Genomic DNA, 20,846 nt, shown 5'->3' on the forward strand with positions numbered 1-20,846 from the left:
AACAATGATTTAGAACTTTATTTTTAGAGCACTATTCACAATTGCAGACTGTGCATTCATGGTTGATTGAAAAATAAAATCAAACGTGAAAGATTCTGCTGTGCTTGTTGAAAATAAAAGAGCATTAGCATTAAAGACGTCATGCTAGAATAGTTCTGACCCTCCACAAATATTCATGGATCTACTCAATTAAAAATGGACACCAACATGAGGGTCATCTTTTAGCTTACTAAAAAATACAAAGAGCATATTGTGACGCTGTGCATCGCCATGATACGGTAAAGAGCGATAAAGCAATATAAATGTTACATGGTGAGCAACGCTGATTGCTCGACATGGACATTAACAGAACTATGGCAATCATGTCACACTTACCATATACAATTTGTGCTAATTTACAATTAAATCTTACACGTATATTATACAATGAACATTTGCCACATAGGATGGAATGATACGGTTTTCAAAAACACTGGTTTAAAGAATCGACCCACTGCTAACATTAAGCTAAACAAATAGCATCTGATACACGGTCCCACACTGTTCACTGCTCCTCTTTGGTGAGATCTCTGTTCTCTGAGTCTTCGTGTGTGGGGGATCAAGACCCATGGAGGGTCCCCAGCATCAATCCTCCAATGAGAACGCCTGGTTGGTGTTGGGGAACCGCTGTGAGCTGTAGTCGGGGTCTTCCCTCACTCTCTCCTTCAGGTCACACTTCACCTGGGGAGGTAGAGGACACACACGGGGGGTCAAGTGGACGGCTGTCGGTTCTGTTCTTACTGGTTTCAACAGTTCACGTTTGTAGGACTGCACCTTTAAAACCTCCTCCCTCTCCAGCAATGGTGGCCTGTAGAGGCCTCTGTTGGACTTCCAACATCATTGTCTACACTACAGCAACATTGAGTGATGATGGATCGATTTATAACTTCTATCCAGTTATTTAGTCAAACTTAATTAAAATAGCGATTCTGTTTGTTAAAAATGACAACATATCCTCTCTAGAGCCGCTGTTCCGTACCCGCTGAAACAAAGATTCAGCGAACCTCATCGATTGGGGGAAGAGGGATCCAGAGGGTCGGAGCTAAAACAGGGCAAGAGGGCCAAACCCCTTCAGGTGAGTGGCGGTACCTGTTCTGTGTAGGCCTCCTGTAGCTCCGGCGTCTCCAGCTCCCCCTGCAGGCTGTTGGGCGCGGTGACGGGCCGGACCCCGGCGGAGCGGGCCGCGCGGCTCACCGCGTCAGACAGGGACAGGTGGGGCCCCTCCCCCTGCGAGGTCTAACCGGGGCAGAGCACAACACACACGTGAGGAAAACGAGACGAGACGCAACGAAAATGCTGGTCATGTGTCGATAACGATAGTTAAATATATAATGCAATATTGTAGACGAATAAAAACGAGACTAAATGTGGTTTACAAAATAAAAACTATGCTAAAATGCACCAGAAAGATGACATTTTTCCATCGACGGTTGAACATTCAAGTTCAACACGACAACATCACGGTTGTCGACATACGAGCCTTTATCAGATCTAATATCAGTTTGAACAGGGAGGATTGAGAGACGTGACCACGCTGTATCGTGCGCCCTAGCCTCAGTCCTTGAACAGCAGTGTAACGAGTAGTGGTGGGAACTGGTTCTGAACTGGTTCCCTCTCTGAGACTGGTGTTGAGTGTTGAACTGACGTGCGGCGGGCTGGAGGCTCACCTTCCTCCTCTTGGCGGGCATCCCGTGGAGGTAGGCGTCGGACAGCGGCGGCTGGGCTTTGATCTTCCTCTGAGACAGCATGTCGTGCCTGATGATGGGCACCCACTCCTGAAACAGACCGCCATGGATCAGTTAGAGACCCCCCCCCTGGGACAAGGGGCTGACAGTCGTCAGAGAGAAACAGACGGCTCTTCACTGACGTGTGGAAGGTCTAGTCGCTTTAGATAATGTCGTGCACCCCTAGTCATTCTTTAGGGATCTGGACAGCCTGGTTTGTAGTTTGTAGTACATATAAGTACAATTCAATAACAATTAGTTTTCCACGTCTCCTACTAGTCTCGACTATGCAGTGTTAAAAAATGTTTAAGGCACTAATGCTAGAAATACACCATCAACTCACTAGATTATCAAAAATACACCATCAACTCACTATAGATTTAAAAAAATAAACCATCAACTCACTATAGATTATCAAAAATACACCATCAACTCACTATAGATTTAAAAAAATAAACCATCAACTCACTAGATTATCAAAAATACACCATCAACTCACTAGATTATCAAAAATACACCATCAACTCACTAGATTATCAAAAATACACCATCAACTCACTATAGATTTAAAAAATAAACCATCAACTCACTATAGATTATCAAAAATACACCATCAACTCACTATAGATTATCAAAAATACACCATCAACTCACTAGATTATCAAAAATACACCATCAACTCACTAGATTATCAAAAATACACCATCAACTCACTATAGATGATAAAAAATAAACCATCAACTCACTATATATTATAGATAGTATCTAAGATAGTACTATAGATAGTATTTTTGATAATCTATAGTGAGTTGATGGTGTATTTTTAAAAAAACACCATCAAAACTCACTATAGATGATAAAAAATACACCATCAACCCACTATAGCTGATAAACCCGACCCCATCAGACCCCATCTAGACTCCTGACAGACTCTATGACCTAATGCTGGATCAGAGGCGCCGTTCTCACCGGGGGCACGCCAGCGGCCCAGGGCTCCACGTCCGGTCCCGGCCGATCCCGTCCGGCCAGGACGGGCACCGGGATGTCCCCGCCCATCACCAGCAGCCTGCGGGACGGCGCCCGCTCCCCGGGCGGCGCCGGGGCGTCCCGGCTGCCCTCCGCCACCACCGCCATGGCCTCCTCCCCCGGGGTGGAGGAGGGCGGAGACAGGCCCTCCTCCATCTGCTGCAGGACAGGGGACAGACACGGGACAGGTCAGAGAGACAGGGGGCAGGTCAGAGAGACAGGTCAGAGAGACAGGGGACAGGTCAGACAGACAGGGGACAGGTCAGAGAGACAGGGGGCAGGTCAGAGGGGCAGGTCAGAGAGACAGGTCAGAGAGACAGGGGACAGGTCAGAGACAGGGGACAGGTCAGAGAGACAGTGGACAGACACGGGACAGGTCAGAGAGACAGGGGACAGACACGGGACAGGTCAGAGAGACAGGGGGCAGGTCAGAGAGACAGGTCAGAGAGACAGGGGACAGGTCAGACAGACAGGGGACAGGTCAGACAGACAGGGGACAGGTCAGACAGACAGGGGACAGGTCAGACAGACAGGGGACAGGTCAGAGACAGGGGACAGGTCAGAGAGACAGGGGGCAGGTCAGAGAGACAGGTCAGAGAGACAGGGGACAGACACGGGACAGGTCAGAGAGACAGGGCACAGGTGTATCTACACCGATGTGATTGCTTAATGTTCTGGGTTTGGGCAATCGGGGAGTGGGTATATTGCTCGTTCCAAGAGTGACTTGCTGAGCAAATTCTAATTGTGCTCTCGTGAGAGCTCTGGATTTCCAGGGTAACACAACACAGCAATTGTGTTGTGTCCCACAGACTGATGGAGATTATCTTCAGTTCAGGCTTTCCTTTGTGCTCTTCAAGTAGCGCATGCATGGGATTGTTCCTCGTTGTGCGTTGAGAAGCATCCTTCTGCCAAACCCAATAGTGTATTCAGTATGGAATAAAAGTCTGGGGCGAGTTTTTCTTTTTTTTTTAAACTCCTCTCACGTGATGTTTAACGACGGAGTCGGGGGTGACCTCATACGGGTCGTATCCTAGGAAACATCTACCTAAGATGAGTCACTGGGGTTGTTGTTGTGGCAAAGGATCACGTGATTCAAAAAGCTTTCCAACACACTGCACCCCTCTGTGCTGGGAGAGAAGGGGAGGTCACAGAGCCCTCTGAGCGCGGACCACCTGTAGGATGAGTGGATGGCAGCCAGTGGCACCACGGGAGTCGTTGCCGTTCCAAAATGATACGACGGGAAAAACACCACATGTGGTGGTGAAGGTTTAACAACATAAGGTTGTTGTTCAGTTCAACACAAATCCTGTTCCTGTCCAAACCCCGGGGGCAAGCACTGCATTCACAGGTTATGTTTTACACTTTATATTTATACTGTTTGTTTTGTTTGTCTTTAGCGCATATTTTTTGTTTTCATCAGTACTTTGTATTTTTATCCCGTGTTTTCCACTGCTGCAACAAACAAACAAACAAACTTCCCCTCCGGGGGATTAATAAAGAGTCTCTCTCTCTCTCTCTCTCTCTCTCTCTCTCTCTCTCTCTCTCTCTCTCTCTCTCTCTCTCTCTCTCTCTCTCTCTCTCTCTCTCTCTCTCTCTCTCTCTCTCTCTCTCTCTCTCTCTCTCTCTCTCTCTCTCTCTCTCTCTCTCTCTCTCTCTCTCTCTCTCTCTCTCTCTCTCTCAGAGCCCTACCTCCACACCGCCGTTGGCCTGCGGGGGGTCGGCTGCAGCCTCACACGTCTGGGCTGAGCCGGTCGAGTCATTCTGATGAAAAGAAGAAGAAAGACAAGGACGATGGTCACTGTAAACTATATCCACACACACACACACACACACACACACACACACACACACACACACACACACACACACACACACACACACACACACACACACACACACACACACACACACACACACACACACACACACACTCCTGTAGGGCCCCTGGACCAGTAGCCATCGGCTCCTGTAGGGCCCCTGGACCAGTGGCCATTGGCCCCTGGACCAGTGGCCATTGGCTCCTGTAGGGCCCCTGGACCAGTGGCCATTCGCTCCTGGACCAGTGGCCATTGGCTCCTGTAGGGCCCCTGGACCAGTGGCCATTGGCCCCTGTAGGGCCCCTGGACCAGTGGCCATTGGCTCCTGTAGGGCCCCTGGACCAGTGGCCATTGGCTCCTGTAGGGCCCCTGTGCTGCAGCGGTCCCCGGGGCCTACCTGCCGGGTGTGGACGACGTAGTGCTGGACATGCTGCTCCGTCACAGGGTTGTGCTCCAGGATGACCTGCAGCCTCATGGACATCATGCTGGTCAGCCAGTTCACCAGGCTGGGGTTGACCTCCGCCGACATGGTTCTCTGTACCCACACGGACAAAGGGGGGGGGGGGGGCTTTAAACAACGACCCAACAGACAACAGACCCTTCACCCAAACAGAGCATCGCTGCACTATCCTCATCCTCATTTCTTCTCACAGAACACAGAGAAACACACACAGGTCGGTCAGGTCAGGGCTTTCCTAAAATCGATTTAATAAAGGTACATTTCAAAATAAAAGCGTCTGAATCTCTGATCCTTGGGGGTGGTTTTGTGTGCGTGTGTGTGTGTCGGGGGCTGGGGGGGGGGGGGAGCACTCACGATGCGGTGGTTGATGACGGCGGTCAGCGCTCTCTGCTCCCCGTTCAGGCAGTACAGGTTGACGGCCAGGCACTCAAACAGGCCCTGGGTGCACAGCAGCAGCAGGCGGGGCCCGAAGGTGTGGTCTGAGGACACACACACATGTACACACACACACACACACACACACACACACACGTACACACACACACACACACACACACACACACTATCAGAATACCAACCTCAGTCTATTCTGGATACTACTGCTGTATTCACTATTAAACACTGAAAACAGCCGCTAAACAAAAATCAGCAATACTATTCATTAGCTAGTTGAAAGGGTTGGATTACACTACTGAACACACGTTTTCTCTTAACCAAAACCCACTGGCTATCACACGTGTTGATGGTAGCTCATAACTTATGAGTGGAGAAAAGTTAATTTCGGAAATTAAACTAGCACTCTTTCTACAAACGCCTTAGACAACAACAACAACAACAGGTACAGGAGGCTGACTCATGTCTGCGTGTGTGTGCCATCGTTGGTGTCAGAAGGCGGCTGTTTGTCTAAGTAGTGGTCCAGTAGGGGCGTGACGTCCCCTTTTTAGAGGCGTGTTGGAACACGGCCTCCTCCACCTCCAGGCGTTTAAAAGGGGAGCCAACAGACAGACTGCAGAACACCTTTTGCTCTGCAAATGGGGCGGAACAGAACCGGGCGGGCACACCAGAATGTTCTTACTTTTTTGCCAACGTTACTATTTCGATTCTCCTCATAGGGCGGACCCAACCCAACACTTAGCTTGTGGTCGTCTGGGCAAACATTGTCCCCGTTTTGGACTGAATGAATGCATTAATTCATGACCTCACTCATGGCCCGCTCACTCACAGTGACGTTGCCCCGCCTCCAATATGCTTCTGCTACCAGTATCGAAAGGAGAGTTCTCCGCTAGCCAATCAGGGGGCCGGCTCCTTACCGTTGCAGCGCAGGATGTGCATGGCCATGCGCGTGAACTGCTGTCGGAGGAAGGACATGTTGGTCTGGATGATGTCCACTCCGTCCCGCACCGCTACGGTAGCCTGACACACAACAACACATAGTTGATTTATGTTAATTTAATTGATAAACCAATATTATAAACCATCGATAAACCATCATTTTGTGGTGGCTTGAGAGATCATCATCATTGTGATGATGATGATGAAAAATGGCGGATTGCCAACAAAAACTTCCATGATGCATTCTGATGAACGAGCCCTTAAGGGCGTGATTATTCGAGACTCGATGTTGGCAAGTTAACTAGTAAAACTTGAATCTTGATGGTTGGAGTTCTATCTATTTTACTTATCTATTATTTTCTTTTATTGTATATTGTATATTGTATTATATGTGAAGCAATGTTTATATATGAAGCAATGTTTATATATAAAGTGCTATATAAATAAAGTTGCCTTGCCTTGCCTATGTACAATAAGCATCCATGACTCATCACCAGGTTAAACCAGCCATGGTTGGTTCAAAGTGGTGATGAGTGACGAGTACACTCAAGTATGAAGGATTGGCCTTACAAAGCTCTCCACGATGTATTCCTCCAGGCCGTTGATCAGCTCCTCCGCTGCCGTCTGCAACAAAAGACCAAACGACGTCACGTAAAGAATCCTCCCAGGGTGTGGACATGCCCGGGGCTGTCTCTGTTAAGACTTACCGGTGAGACTCTCTGCGGTAATGTAAGGTGGCTCATGGCAGCCGTATGTGATATTACCGGAAATGTTGACATTTTTAGCAGCTTGTCAGCTTATATTATTAAATAAGAAATGAGAACGGTCTGTTCCAGAGCTGCCACGGCTACTCAACGTAAGCGCTGACACCAACGCACAAGCAGGGAATTATCCTGGCAGGGTCCGGATAAAGGTTCCTGGCAGGGTGGCAGGGTCTCTCAGCGGGCTCTCATCCCCGGCCCCCCTCCACGGGCCCTCATCCCCGGCCCCCATACCCCGGCCCCACATCCCCGGGCCCTCATCCCCGGGGCACTCACAGTGATGTTGGCGTCGGTGGGCGGGCGGCCCTGGAGGTAGTGCTGCGTGAAGAAGGCGGTGAGCTGGGGCTGGATGCGGCTCAGTGGCTGGGCGTTGCCGTGCAGCAGCAGCACCATGTCCACCATGGAGAAGCTCTGGCACACCAGGGACAGCAGGTCCCCGAAGAAGCCTGGAGGCAGACCGGAGGCCGGCAGAGCGGGGTTAGAGGGTGGACCAGAGAGGACATGTGGACTGCCGAGGGCAGATTAGAGTATATTTGGAGGAATGGAAGTCTTCCGTACGTGGAGGTATGGTGAGCTTGGTCGGTGTGGTATTATGGCGTTGGTATGCCTTAAAAACTGGTTTACCGGAAGTAAACATATCAAAACAATCACCGACCGTGTATCTAAAGCATACTGTGTCAAAGCCCACTGTCAAAACGGACGTTTACGAAACGACGTGTGTACCGCTTTAAGGCCCAGCCTGCGTTGTAGAGAGGCCGTGGTTCAGAAAGGCAACGTCACTTTGCTAGTGGCAACTTTCCTTGAGTATTTTCCACTTACAGTGCATATTATAGCACCATCTAGTTAATTCTGGCCCATCCTTTTCATCCCTAACTCGTTTTACGAGATCAACAAGCCTGCCAATTTATACAACGGTCGTTTTTGAGATATGACCGAATTTGCCAGTGAAAAAATATTACTACTATCCCTAACGAAGACAATAGGGTTCCTACTTTTTTCGCAGGACCCCTAATAATACACCCAAAAATGATTAATCTGTGCCATATGCCATCTGTGACCTAGTACTGCTTTACTGGGGCGTGCCCCACTTCATGACCTCATCATGTTGCACCCCTCGGGGGGGTCTAGTCGACAGGGCCCCTCACGGCCCCCTGCTGGCTCCCTCCCCGCCCCCCGCCCCCCCCCCCCCCACTCACCGACGGCGTCCCCGGAGCCGGGCGTGAACAGGTTGCTGGTCTGGGACAGCCTCTGGATGAAGTGTGCGATGCTCTCGCCAGTGCCCTGCTGGGCCCCCAGGGAGCCCATCATGGTGGACAGCACGCCCTGGACGATCCCGGTGAACAGCTCGGGGCTCAGGGTGTCCCCCACGCCGCTGGGGGCCGGGGGGGGGGCCGCGGCCGGGGGGGCGCCCGGGGCCGCGGGGGCCGCGGGGCCTCCGGACGCTGAGGAGGGCTGGAGGAACGAACCCGTGGTCCACACGGATCAGACTTTACTTTGGTATAACATCATAACCAAATGTAACGCCTTACGTAAAAGATTGAGTTTACCATCCGTACAGGAGAAAACTGATCTATACCCCAATCTGTAGCCAATGGCCACTGGTACAGGAGCCAATGGCCACTGGTACAGTTCATCATCTGGTTTATAACCATTACTTTACCAGCTATACTGGAACCCCTCTGGGAGGGGCCGTCAACGAGCTCACCTGCATGAAGTCCGACATGCCCTGGAAGAAGCTGCCGGGCATGCCAGGCAGGGTGACGGTGATGGCCGGGGCCCCGCCCGCGACCCCCGCCTGGCCCCCCAGCAGGGAGCCCAGCAGCTGGGCCAGATGGCCCTCAGGGAGCCCGTCAGCTGGGGGCCTGGTGAAGGAGGCGCTGCTGCTGTTGCTGCTGCTGCTACTACTGCTGCTGCTGCTGCTGGTGGTGCTGGTGGTGCTGGTGGTGCTGGTGGTGCTGGAGGAGGTGTGTCCCGACAGGTGGGCAGACGGAGGTGGAGGGGGAGGAGCCGGGGTGGAGGTAAAGGAGGGATCTGATGAAGAGGTGGAGAAGGAGTAGGAGTGGGAGTGGGAAGAGGAGAAGGTGGACGCTGGATCGCCTATCGGGCGGTTAGGAGAAGACGTGAATAGACGTGTTATTCCACGGTGAGACGATGCAACGATGAGACCCCCTGCTGGGAGAAGGCCTCCGCTAGAGGACGTTATGACACGAGGACGTGACGCTTGCCGATGGACGGGCCACACTCACTTGTCTGCTGCCCAGGGAGCAGGAACTGTCCGACCAGGCCACTGATCATCTGGCTGAGAGGGGAGGGGGCCAGGGTCTGCTGGGGGGGGGAACCACAACTACGTTAAGACGGCAGCACGGAATACCCTCTGGACTAGGGATCGACCGATATGGATTTTTTAGGGCCGATAGCGATACCGATTTTTTTGTTCGTCAGCCTTAGCTGATGACCGATACACCAATACCGATTTTCTAGAGCCAATATTTAGAGCTGATACTGCTTTTGTCTCCCTCAATTTACGTCATAAATATGACACAATGATGATAACAAATGTTACTAGTCTCAATTTAAAAAAGGAACATTTATTGAACAGTAAATCTGTAAATCAGAAAAATATATCGGCCGGCCGATATATCGGTTGATCACTACTCTGGAACCCCCCCCCCCGGCCCCTCCCCAGGCCCCGTGCTCTCTGACCGTACCTGCCCTGGCTGGGGCCCTGCAGCCCCGGGGGCCGCCGGCCTCAGGTTGATGGTGGCCCCGCGGGTCCCCAGGTGCTGGGGGCCCTGCGGGGAGAAGGCGGGCCGCGTGATCACCACCCGGGCTTGTGTGGGCAGCGGGGGCTGCTGGGGCGGGGCGGTGCCCTCGGGGCCGGGCGCGGGGGCCGGCGGCGGCGGCGGCGGGGCCCCGGGTGTGGCCCCCGGGTGCATGTGAGCGGGGTGGCCCGCGGCCGCCGCCGCTGCCATGGCAGCCGCCTGGTGGGAGATCTGGTGCACGATGGCCTGCATGAACTCTGGGGGCAGCCCCGGGATGTGGATGGGTGTGGCCCCTGAACGAACGCACACGAGAGAGAGAGAGAGAGAGAGAGAGAGAGAGAGAGAGAGAGAGAGAGAGAGAGAGAGAGAGAGAGAGAGAGAGAGAGAGAGAGAGAGAGAGAGAGAGAGAGAGAGAGAGAGAGAGAGAGAGACTATTAGTGATGCAACCCAACATCCTGTGCTCTTGTTGGGAAACAGAAGATAAACGGGTGCATCTCCGTTTGAAGGCGCTTACCGGGCTGACCAGCGGCCCCGTTGGCCTGTCCAGCCCCGCTGGCAGAGTCCCCTGAAGAACACAAGAGAGTGGGCGGTGAACAGAGAGCTCCACAGTGAGCCGTGAACAGAGAGAGGTGAACAGAGAGCTCCGCAGTGGGCGGTGAACAGAGAGGGGCGATCAGAGCGGGGCCAGGGAGACCTACCGTCGATGTTCATCTGCATCATGACCACGGGCTCCATGGTCTGGTGGGTGATCCGGATCACGCGGGGCCCCCCTTGCCCCGGCCCGCCGGGCATCTGGTTGGTGGTGGCGTTAGGCTGGGGGGGCGGGGCCTGGCCGGGGCCCTGCTGCTCCGATTGGCCGGCGGTGTGCGAGGGCTGCGCCTGCCCCTCTGCGGTGGGGCGTCCGTTGGACGTCATGGTCACGGTGGTCCCCAGGTTGATCTAGGACACAGCATGAGTCACACTGGCTTAAAGAGGGTCCCCTGGGGGCCCCCCGGTGGCTCACTGGCTAGAGCGCGTATCATTAATCAGCGCTCCTGATCGCAGCGACCCGGGTTCAAGTCCCACCCGTGGTTCTTCGCTTGCATGTCCTCCCCCCCTCTCTCTCTCTCTCTCCCATACCTTCCTTTCTATCTCACCTCTATAATAAAGCATAAAATGCAAAAATAAAAAAATCTTAAAATCGAATCTCGATTGAAAAGTGGAGGGACCCCCCGAAAGGTCCCCCTCAAACGCATGACCCCCTGAATACAGCGGGAAGCCTGCGGTTCACAGGGAATATTTGATAAAGACTTTCTTTATCTTTATCCTTTAACCTTCAGTGAGTTGGTACCTCTTATTAGATCAAACACATAATATATCAATAATTATTATTAGTAGATGCTACACGTGAACCTCCCTCAGATGGCGCAATTTGATTGGTTCGCTATCTCTGGATATTGAGCAATATCCCATGATTCAGATCTCAATCATGGGATATTGCCAAATCGTCTCGACGGTCGTCTCGTCACATTAATAAAAAAACAAACAAATAAACCGCTAATAAAAACAAATAAATCCCGGCAAAAAGTGTTACCTTGTTACCTTGTGTTCACGTGTAGTATATACTATTAGTATACTATACTATTAGTATACTATACTATAGTATAAACAATTATTCACCTCAGGCTCCGTGAATAGTGTGGAATAGCCGAAGGCGAATAATTGTTAATTATCTTCTCCTACCCATGGTTAATCGCCTAAGGCAGCCTAAAGAAAGGGATCATAATAAGCTAATGGGTTTGGTTGTAGTGGTAACTGACTCACAAACATGAAAGAGAATCGTGATACATGGATCCTTCCTGGGAGAAATTGTGACATTATATTTGTGCCCCCAATACAAACACACATGTGAACCTACTGGGATGGGCATGTGAGGCAGGCCGGCCTGCAGGAGCACAGGCGAGGCGTAGTGGGCCATGGGTCGGACCACATAGAGATGCCGGGGGGGGTTGGAGGTCAGGTTGCAGCGCAGATCGCCGAGGGCGACCAAGCTGTTGCCGAGGAAACGCAGGGTGTCTCCGACCCCGTTGAGAGTTCGCTGGTCCTCCTCCCTCTCACGCATCTGGAAGTCAAGCCAGGAGTTAAGAGGAGACCTTTAGGCCCCGTCCGCACGGAGCCGATTTTTTTTGGTGAAACCGCACAAGTCTTGTGCGTTTGGGCTGGCCGTCCAGACGGATCCAGCCGGTGCCCGAAAACCCACTTTTCTGAAACCAGGTCCCAGGGTGGATTCAGATAAAAACGGACCTATGCGGTTTCGTGTTAGGATTTGTGTGGACGCCTGAAACGCAAACGATGACGTCATCTCCCCCCCCCACCAGCTGGGGACGTTAGAGTTGCGTTGATTTTATTTATTTGATTTGTATTATTTTTGTAGCTTTAAATACAGCCCCTTGGTAAATTTAACATTTTTTTAAATTTCACCTTAAAAAAAATACACAAAACTGTCAAATAGAAAATGTTCAAATCTAAAATAATGTACAGATATGTATCCAGCTGTTCTGCACTTTCTATAAAACATTTAATTAATAAAAAATAAAAAATAAAAGTTTTGTTTCAACCCGATAAAATTAGTTTGGTGATCGTTTGACGCTAAAATCGAAATCGCGACCAAAATTCAATCAATCGGCCAGCCCTAGGTCCCACTACCTACAGGAGGCCACACCGCCCGGTCCTGAGACAGGGCGCCGAGAGCTCCTTCTTGGAACAAACATGGAGAAAACCCAAAGGCGTCCTCACGTTGTTGTTGTAGTCGGCCAGCGTGGCAGTGCCCAGGATGGAGTGGGTCCTCTCGATGAACGGCCGCAGCCTCTCCTCCACCCGCCGCACCTCCGACAGCACCTCCACAAACTCCGCTGGGCTCGGGTGACTGGAGACCAAGGGGAGAAAAAAAAGACATCCCTGTTGAGGTCTGCTCTCCCATTTCCGTGGTCATGGCCTGTGGACCTACTGTGACGAGTAGGGGTGTAACGATACACGAAAGTCACGATTCGGTACGTACCTCGGTTTTTAAGTCACGGTTCGGTATGTTTTTCGGTACAGCAGTTTTTAGTTTTTTTTTGGATTTGATTTTGATTAGATTTATTAAATTGTATCAAACAAATGTCTTACACAAATTAAAAGACAACAAATACAATTGAGGATAAAAACACAATAAAGTCCAGGGCCCTGTTTCCCGATAATGATGGATCCACGCTCATACAATCATTCTTACGAAGGATGTTTCGATGCTTCGTAACTTTTTTCTGAGTGTTTCCCGAAACTCCTCTTAACATGAACGCGCGTGCACTGCTCTTACAACGTCGTAGGCTTGTAGCTGTCCACTGACACGGTGCTGAAATGGGCTCGGTAGGAGGGGGAGACGCAGGAATGTTGTTGGATTAAACTATATTTTGTGGCAGCAAAAAAATATCTCCCATCAAGGCCAACAGCAGAGTAGCCTACGAAAAGAATAGACTAATATGAATGCTACATATATTAAAACACAATTGATTAGGTCTAGGCCGACATATGCTATATCAGTCCTAATCCTGCACGGCATTTTCTACCCTGAAATAATTCCATATTACAAAAATAAAAAATAGCACTATAGCATTTATCTAAATGTGCTGATTTCTGAAACATGCTTTGCTCCGCAAAGAGGGCAGACTTTCTCTGATTCCGCAGAAGGTTTCATTCATTCATTCAGTGATTGGCGCGCCGCGCACTCTCTAGTCTAGAAACTTTGGTGTCAACATTAAAAATGCAACGTTCCATTCATTCATTATCATTCAAATGCAGAGACATTGACACGGCTATTGCTGTTGCTGGTCTAGATCGATTCCTGCTCATATTGTTGGACAGGGGTATGATGGTGCGGGCAATGTAAGCGGGAAAGGCAGGCATCGCAGCAGTCTACGTTCACTGCAGAAACCACGCTTTCAACTTGGCGATTGTGCACTCCACTAAGGTCAGGGATGTTCGTAACTGTCTAGACACGGTCCAATAAATAGTGAACTTCATCACAGCCTCACCGACGCGCCTACAGTGCTTTATGGCAAACAATCGCAACAAAAAACGCCTGCAGAAATTCTCCGACACCCGCTGGTCTCAGCATGATTCATGTACAGTATGTCTTGTCATTGATCAATACGAGGACATTTTAACCACGATGGTTGAATTAAAATCAGAGGGAGTGCAGCTCGAAAGCGACCTCCCACACAACAGCAATGGAATTTGATTTTATTATATGCCTTGTGACATGATCGGTAGCCTATATTTCGGCTGCGCATGTATTTTTGAAATTTTAAATTGCTGCAACAAATGATGTTGTTGACTTATGTTGTTGACTTCTAACTTAAATCTAACAGTAGTCTATGAGTAATATATCGGCGGTAACCACTGTTTTTGGGCTATATTGCGAAATTGCGCCAGCTGGACATTCCGTGGTATTGTGGGATGTGTTTTAATAAAATACATCCAATACCACGGAATGTCCAGCTGGTGACTCCACTGAGGCTATAGTAACGATGCTCTTAGCGCTCTACGAGTACCCCTGGAGCCGTCGTGAGCTACGAGGGTTTTAACGACGTTCGTTACGCAACAATGCTTTCGAGAAACGGTCTGAAAACTCTACGACCCACTTAGGCTAACAATGCTTTCGGGAAACGGGGCCCAGGACTTATTTCCATTGTCAGGACAAGACAAGGCAGTCACAGATAATCAATGATAATCATTGATAATCAATAAAAACGTTTTTTTTTTTTTTAAATAACAATAATAATAATTTTTTCGGTAGGTATCGAAATGAAGCGTGCATCAAACCGTTAAACCCGTACCGAAAAATGTCGGTACGAATACACGTATCGTTACACCCCTAGTAACGAGGTTCAAACCGAATGAGGAGTTATATGTGGCTTACTTGGAGCCAGGAGGGGGTGGAGCCTCTGTTTGGGTGGAGGAGGAAGAGGAGGATGAGGGTGGAGCCGGGGCAGGCAGAGTGGTGGTGTCCATGGGCTGGGAGGGGGTCGCGCCGGTCCCGGAGGAGGGCTGGGACGGATCTGTCCCGGGCGCGGAGGCCGTGTCACTGGGCTGACCCTAAACAAACATGTGGAAGCATGAAGGGACTCACAGAACCAACACACAGCACAGTCTCACATCTAGCAGATCCAAACGTCATACTGTATTTACCATTGGCTGTACACAAGGAAAAATAACCCAAGTGGAAATGATATCCTCTATAAATGTTGCTTTGGATTTAAGAGGCAACCGTTGTTTATTGGATTACTTAAAACAGACTATTTGGTGTCTCTTGGTAAAACACATATCAATATATCACACCGATGCTTATTTGGTTGGAACGAGCTCCCTGCCGATGTCAGAACCGCAGTTCATCTGGACTCTGCATAGCCTCCCTCCTCACCCCCCACCTTCTCCTCCCCTACTCTCATAGGCACTTATTGCATGTTTGTACGTCCTGGTACTTAATGTTCCCACTTACTGCATGTTGAACATCCTGGCACTTAAAAATAGCACTTAGCATTGTGTAGCAACTTATCCTAACTATCTTTGTTGCATACGGGGAATGGGATTACCTAGAAATTGTTAAGTGCTTGGCACTTGGTTCTACGAACATCCTAACTGTACCAACAGGGACATATTTTCGTTTCTCTTTCTTCTGGCAAATGTACTTAGTAGCTTTGGATAAAAGCGTTTGCTAATTACCCTAAATGTAAATTTAAATGATTTGTGTACAAATGTTTTTTAATGAGCTCACTTGATATGTTGAATAGCGAATTATAGAATAATTGAAGTCATTTTTTATGCTGAAAAGTGGGCTCACAAATGAGCCCATAGGTCTAGAATGTGGTCAGGAATGCTTATGTCTTCATACTTTACTGGCAATGTGGCCAAATGCATTCCTGACCATGACTCAGTCATTTTTGTCAACAGATTTCTCTATTGAAGACGCCTTGAAACACTCGTGTGTAAAATAAACATGTGTAGATACACACATCTATATTTATTCTAACTATGGTTTACATGCCTCATACCCATTTCACAGCATGTTTTCCTCGCAATGCCTCTTCATTTATAGCTCTTAATAATTTAGTGCATAAATATTATATTGCTGATATTTTGTTAATATTACGCTTCTATCGTGTTGCTTTAAGTCTTTTATGCACCAAGCTCAACATGTAATCTTCCTTGTATGTACAAATCTTCCAGGCAGAAGACAGTGGTTGTGTTATGGCGCGTTCACACCGAAAGCGACGGGGCGCCGCGAGTCCTGGAATGCCTGGAACGTGTCTATGCGTTGACTTTGTATGGAGTCGCGCCGCCCCGTCGCTGTTAGTGCGAACGCAGCTTTAGGGCTCGGTGCGGCAGTGCAGTCCTACCTCCAGCCGGCCGATCAGCGCCTGGGCATCTCTCAGCAGGTTCTCCGCCATCTGGAGCCGCATCCTGGGCTCGCTCTGGACCGACTGGTCCATGTTGATGTGCACGTCCACCGACCCGTTGCTCTGCAAGGAAACAAGATTGTTCAAGGGTTTGATCGAACGGGGGCCGAGAAGGACAAAAACAATGAAAAGGCAGTGATCCGATAATCACTGAGTGCCAGATGTTTAGGAACGGTCGGCAGCCACCCCGGTGTTGGTGCTGACCCGCGTCGCCCTCCCGGCCTCGCCGACGCCGGCCATCATCTGCTGGACGGACATCTGGGCAGCAACAAATCCTCCGTTAAACAGTATTCTTAAACAGAACAATGATGCCGCTCCAAAAGGACATTCCCATTTTACATAGTGAGGCCTGGGCGATATGGCTGAAAGACATGTCACGAGACATGTAACTTGATCCTATTGATCGATAATCGATAACTATTGATAATTGTAATGACCTAAAAAGACTGGGAATTACCATGCTGGAATTAAACACTTCTGTTTAACACTTAATATGACCTTCCACGGTTCTTCATTGATAAATACTCCGATGTCGATACAACAATGAAAAACACTGAAATATTGTAAATAAGTATGGAACCGTGTTTGTGTAACAAACCCAGCTGCTAGATTCGGTGGTCCAGTCTCTTACTGATATATATTGAACATGTTTCATATTGATATTGATCAAAAGTCTATCACCATACGATAATTTATTGTTTTACTGCCCAGGCCTAGATCACGTTGTCGAATATGATTTTTCACTTTAAGTTTATATTTACATTTAGGGCATTTAGCAGACGCTTTTGTCCAAAGTGACTTACAACGGATCATACCCACATTCACACATCGACAGCAGAGTCAACCACGCAAGGCGACAGCCAGCTCGTCGGGAGTAGTTAAGGTGAGGTGTCTTGCTCAGGGACAGCTCGACACTCAGCTAGGCGATATCAGGGATCGAACCAGCAACCTTTCGGTTACAAGTCAACCCAGTCTACCTCCTGAGCTAAGCCGACAAGTTTGCACACTATGCCGCATGCTTTAAAGAGCCAGCGAACCTAAAACTGTTTTTAACGTAGTCATTTGTCTTATATGATTGTCAACAAAGAATCTATGCCATTTTATAACCGTTACTGAAATAAGTCCCCAATTTAGAGAAACTAATTATATAGTCCTTTCTTGCCATTCTGCCCAAAACACTACATGATCGCGCCATCTGCTAGATGCAGATGGCGTTTTTTTCCAGACATCTGAGTGCCTTTTCTGAGGCACTCAGACATCAAAACCATGGGACCCCAGCGGCGCGTTTGTGTTGACGTGTGGCGCTCTGCCTGGCCAGCAGTCGATTGAGGTGTCAGAGAGTAAGTGGAGCTTTTCGGAAACTTAATGTATACCGCCACGGTGTGTGTTGGTGGTGAAGCTCCATCTGAGCAGCGGTTTATTTAATAGTCCCGCATCCGAGTGAGGGTTAGGATTCCTGGACACCTATAGTATATCGCTGTGGTGTGTGGCGCATTTCATATACAACATCGCTCATTATAAGTTAACCCTCATACACAACGACGGCACTAAAAAGATTATCACAAATATACCGTGGGCCGTAACCATGGGGATAACATGCCCCCCTCCACATTTTGTTTTATCTCATAGTGTATTGAATTCCTGCTGACATTGGGTTCACTGGCTCTTTAATAATCTAATAAACAATCAGAGTTTCTATGATAATGTAGGCTAGGGGAGATCAACCCATCAACGCTTGTACTTTTCAGGTGGGCGGGCTGGAACAGAACGGCAGCTTTCATCCTCACCTGTATCTGCTGTGGATCCATGATGTTGACGGGGAGATTGAAAGTCCCCAGCATTACGTAGCTGTTCCCGTTGCGGTCATGAGGTATGCCCTGCGTGGTGGTGGAGGAGTGGCTGGTGCTGGGCCCTGTATCCCCCCCTGTAGACGACCCCGCACCCCCAGAGCCGGAGGAGCCAGGCTGGGGTGGCGCCCGCTCCACCAGATGAATCACTTTCCCATCCACGTCTGAGGGGCAATTAAGATGAAAGATATCATTATCATACTATCAGAACTATGAAGATGAAAAAAAGCCACTCGCCCTTACGCATTAAATGGTTCTCTTACAAGCTGCTATAGTATGTGTCAGATATCTGTTCAGGAACGACCAAAGACAATTACCGTTACAATGGCAAGCAGCACGGTTTGAGCCCATCAAAAGATAAACGTCTATATAATTAGCGTGTCAATCTTACTTACTGTAATCAGTCAATGTTCTCTCATCTTGCAACACCCTTCCCTGGTAGATCAGCCTCTGTTTATCGACCGGGATCTCGACAGATGTGGCAATGTGTTCCTTAAACTCTCTCACTGTCAACTGATGGCACAAACAACATGGGGGGGGGGTTATTACATACACACCTCCAGAGACAACGACGCGGAGCTCAGTGCACACCATAGTTGCACATCCACTTCCGAAACACAAATGTCACAATGTAAAACTGCATTACCTCGCCCTTGACTTTGTAGCTCCGGCTCTGAGAGTCCAGCGTCTTGACCGTGACCTCGATGGAGGCGCTAGACTCTGCCATGGTCCCCGATCGACGATCACAGGTCCGAGAGACGTGGTGCGGTGCTGTAGAATGGCTTCACCGATCAAGCTCCTGACCCACTCGTTAAAGCTCCGTAGCGGACGTATCCGTGCTAAACACAGTCCCCCTTGACCCGAGTCCGTATGTCCGTTAGTCCTGAATCCGAAGCGTGCGGTGTTGGTGCGTTATTATTGTTGTTAGCCTGCCGGTGGAGGTTGTTATTATTGTTGTTAGCTTGATGGCTAGCTAGCTAGCTAGCTATCGTGAGCTAATCCCAATTAGTGGGAGGCAAACAAAGCTAACTAGCTACGGCTAATCTCCACTGGAAAATGTTTTGGTCTTGAAGATGTGAAAATAAGTTCGGTTTTTAAGTTGTCACAAAGCGTCTCGCCTGAAAAGCATTGATTTGCTATGCTAACGAGAGGATGAAACACAGTCTTTCCCTGGCCGCAGGCTCCCCTGTGCGCCGCCACTAAGCAGTGTGAGGACCCAGCATACATTGTTATGTCCAGTTAAAATGCCTGAGCGCTTTTTGTGCTGCAACTAAAGAATTCTTCACCTACAAGTTTCGATCACTCATGAAACAAATTCCATTACGCTTATTGGAATTCGAATATATATATATATATATATATATATTTTTTTTTTTTATGGATGTTAATTTAATGGTGAATAATTGAGGTTAGGATGATTGTTGTTTGACTATCATTAGGTAGACCTAATGATAAACTATAAAATATATAATTGTATTTTAATGGATGTTTATTTAATGTTAGGGTGTTTGACTATCACATAGGTAGACAAGAAGAGAAGAGATCACTGATCATGCAGTTCATCCATAATAACAAAAATAACTGTTGACAAAGTGTGTAAAAGGGATGGGCCTGCATATCATGTTCTCCAAGAACAACTATTAATGTAAAAAGAAAAAAAGTTGAAGTTGACTGCTTTTAGTTCAAGTTCACATTCTTTATTTTGTCAAATGCACAACAAACATGCAGTAGCAGCCATCGCTGGCAGTGAAACCCCAGTGTGCTCAGCTCTCCTCGACAGTGACGGTACTAAGTAGAGAGTACAACATCGATAGAAGTGGCTGAGTATCCTCCCGGAGTCCATGCCGAACCTCCTCAGCCTGCGGAGGAAGAAGAGCAGTTGTCGCGCTGCCTTGGTGATGATGCCGGTTTGATGGGACCAGGACAGGTCCTCCTGACGCTGCTAAACAGTCTAAACAGATAAGTCTTCAGCCTGCATGGAAGATTGTGTAGGCTAGGGAAGGTAGGGTTTCAGCTGTCCTGGGGTCAGTGGGGAGCTCCGTCCACCAGTGTGGAGCCAGGACTAGTAGGGTTTCAGCTGTTCTGGGGTCAGTGGGGAGCTCCATCCACCAGTGTGGAGCCAGGGGGGAGGCTATGCAGACAAACAAGTTTGGGTTCGTCTGTGTAATGTGGGAGGGAGATCCTGTTGTCTTCAGAGTGGTTTGGTGTGTGTGAGAGCTGGAGCATGACAACGTGACGTGATGTCCATCGTGCGTCACTGCTGATTGGTGGGAGTGATGATACTTTGTCATATTGCCTTTTCTGGTATTTCATTATGTACTTTAGATTATGGTATGGTATACAATATTTTGGGTTTAATACAATTGATATCACTGAAAGAGCCAAGTATATGCCTGGTCTAGAGCCCTGGCTTATTGACCCCTAGCTACTGGATTTGCTTGCTTGGAAAGTTCCCATTCCTCCCCTCTTCTCCTCCCCTCCCTTCCTCTCCTCTCCTCTCCTCTCTCCCGCCGCTGTACCTTTAAATTGTAAAGTAGAACGTGTTGTTTATGTCATAAACTTTATTGCAATCATTTCCTCTGCCATGGAGCAGATTTTCCAAGTG

The 20,846-nt window shown here is 48.9% G+C and overlaps 1 protein-coding gene across 4 annotated transcripts; it reads right to left on the bottom strand.

Moving 5' to 3' along the window:
* Positions 1 to 2: 2 nt before the first annotated feature.
* bag6l (BCL2 associated athanogene 6, like) lies at positions 3 to 19,431 on the bottom strand. Of its 4 annotated transcripts, none has more exons than XM_084484921.1 (24): positions 18,888 to 19,431; positions 18,637 to 18,754; positions 18,182 to 18,405; positions 16,581 to 16,652; positions 16,335 to 16,457; positions 14,858 to 15,033; positions 12,697 to 12,826; positions 11,819 to 12,022; positions 10,620 to 10,860; positions 10,436 to 10,486; positions 9,868 to 10,214; positions 9,406 to 9,481; positions 8,865 to 9,190; positions 8,356 to 8,611; positions 7,436 to 7,605; positions 6,969 to 7,022; positions 6,377 to 6,479; positions 5,421 to 5,545; positions 5,004 to 5,141; positions 4,479 to 4,550; positions 2,733 to 2,948; positions 1,707 to 1,814; positions 1,129 to 1,275; positions 3 to 720 (listed from the first exon to the last, which is right to left on the bottom strand). In XM_084484921.1, exons 1-24 carry the CDS (start codon positions 18,966 to 18,968, stop codon positions 625 to 627), a joined length of 3,654 nt encoding a protein of 1,217 aa, XP_084341047.1. In that variant the 5' UTR covers positions 18,969 to 19,431; the 3' UTR covers positions 3 to 624. The 4 variants fall into 4 exon arrangements, with proteins under 4 accessions (XP_084341047.1, XP_084341045.1, XP_084341046.1 ...); XM_084484919.1 differs by having other exon boundaries at positions 8,865 to 9,256; XM_084484920.1 differs by having other exon boundaries at positions 9,406 to 9,484.
* Between the last annotated feature and the right edge of the window lie 1,415 nt (positions 19,432 to 20,846).

Source organism: Micromesistius poutassou, assembly GCF_964030765.1.
Source record: "Micromesistius poutassou genome assembly, chromosome: 20".
Lineage (NCBI taxonomy): Eukaryota > Metazoa > Chordata > Actinopteri > Gadiformes > Gadidae > Micromesistius > Micromesistius poutassou.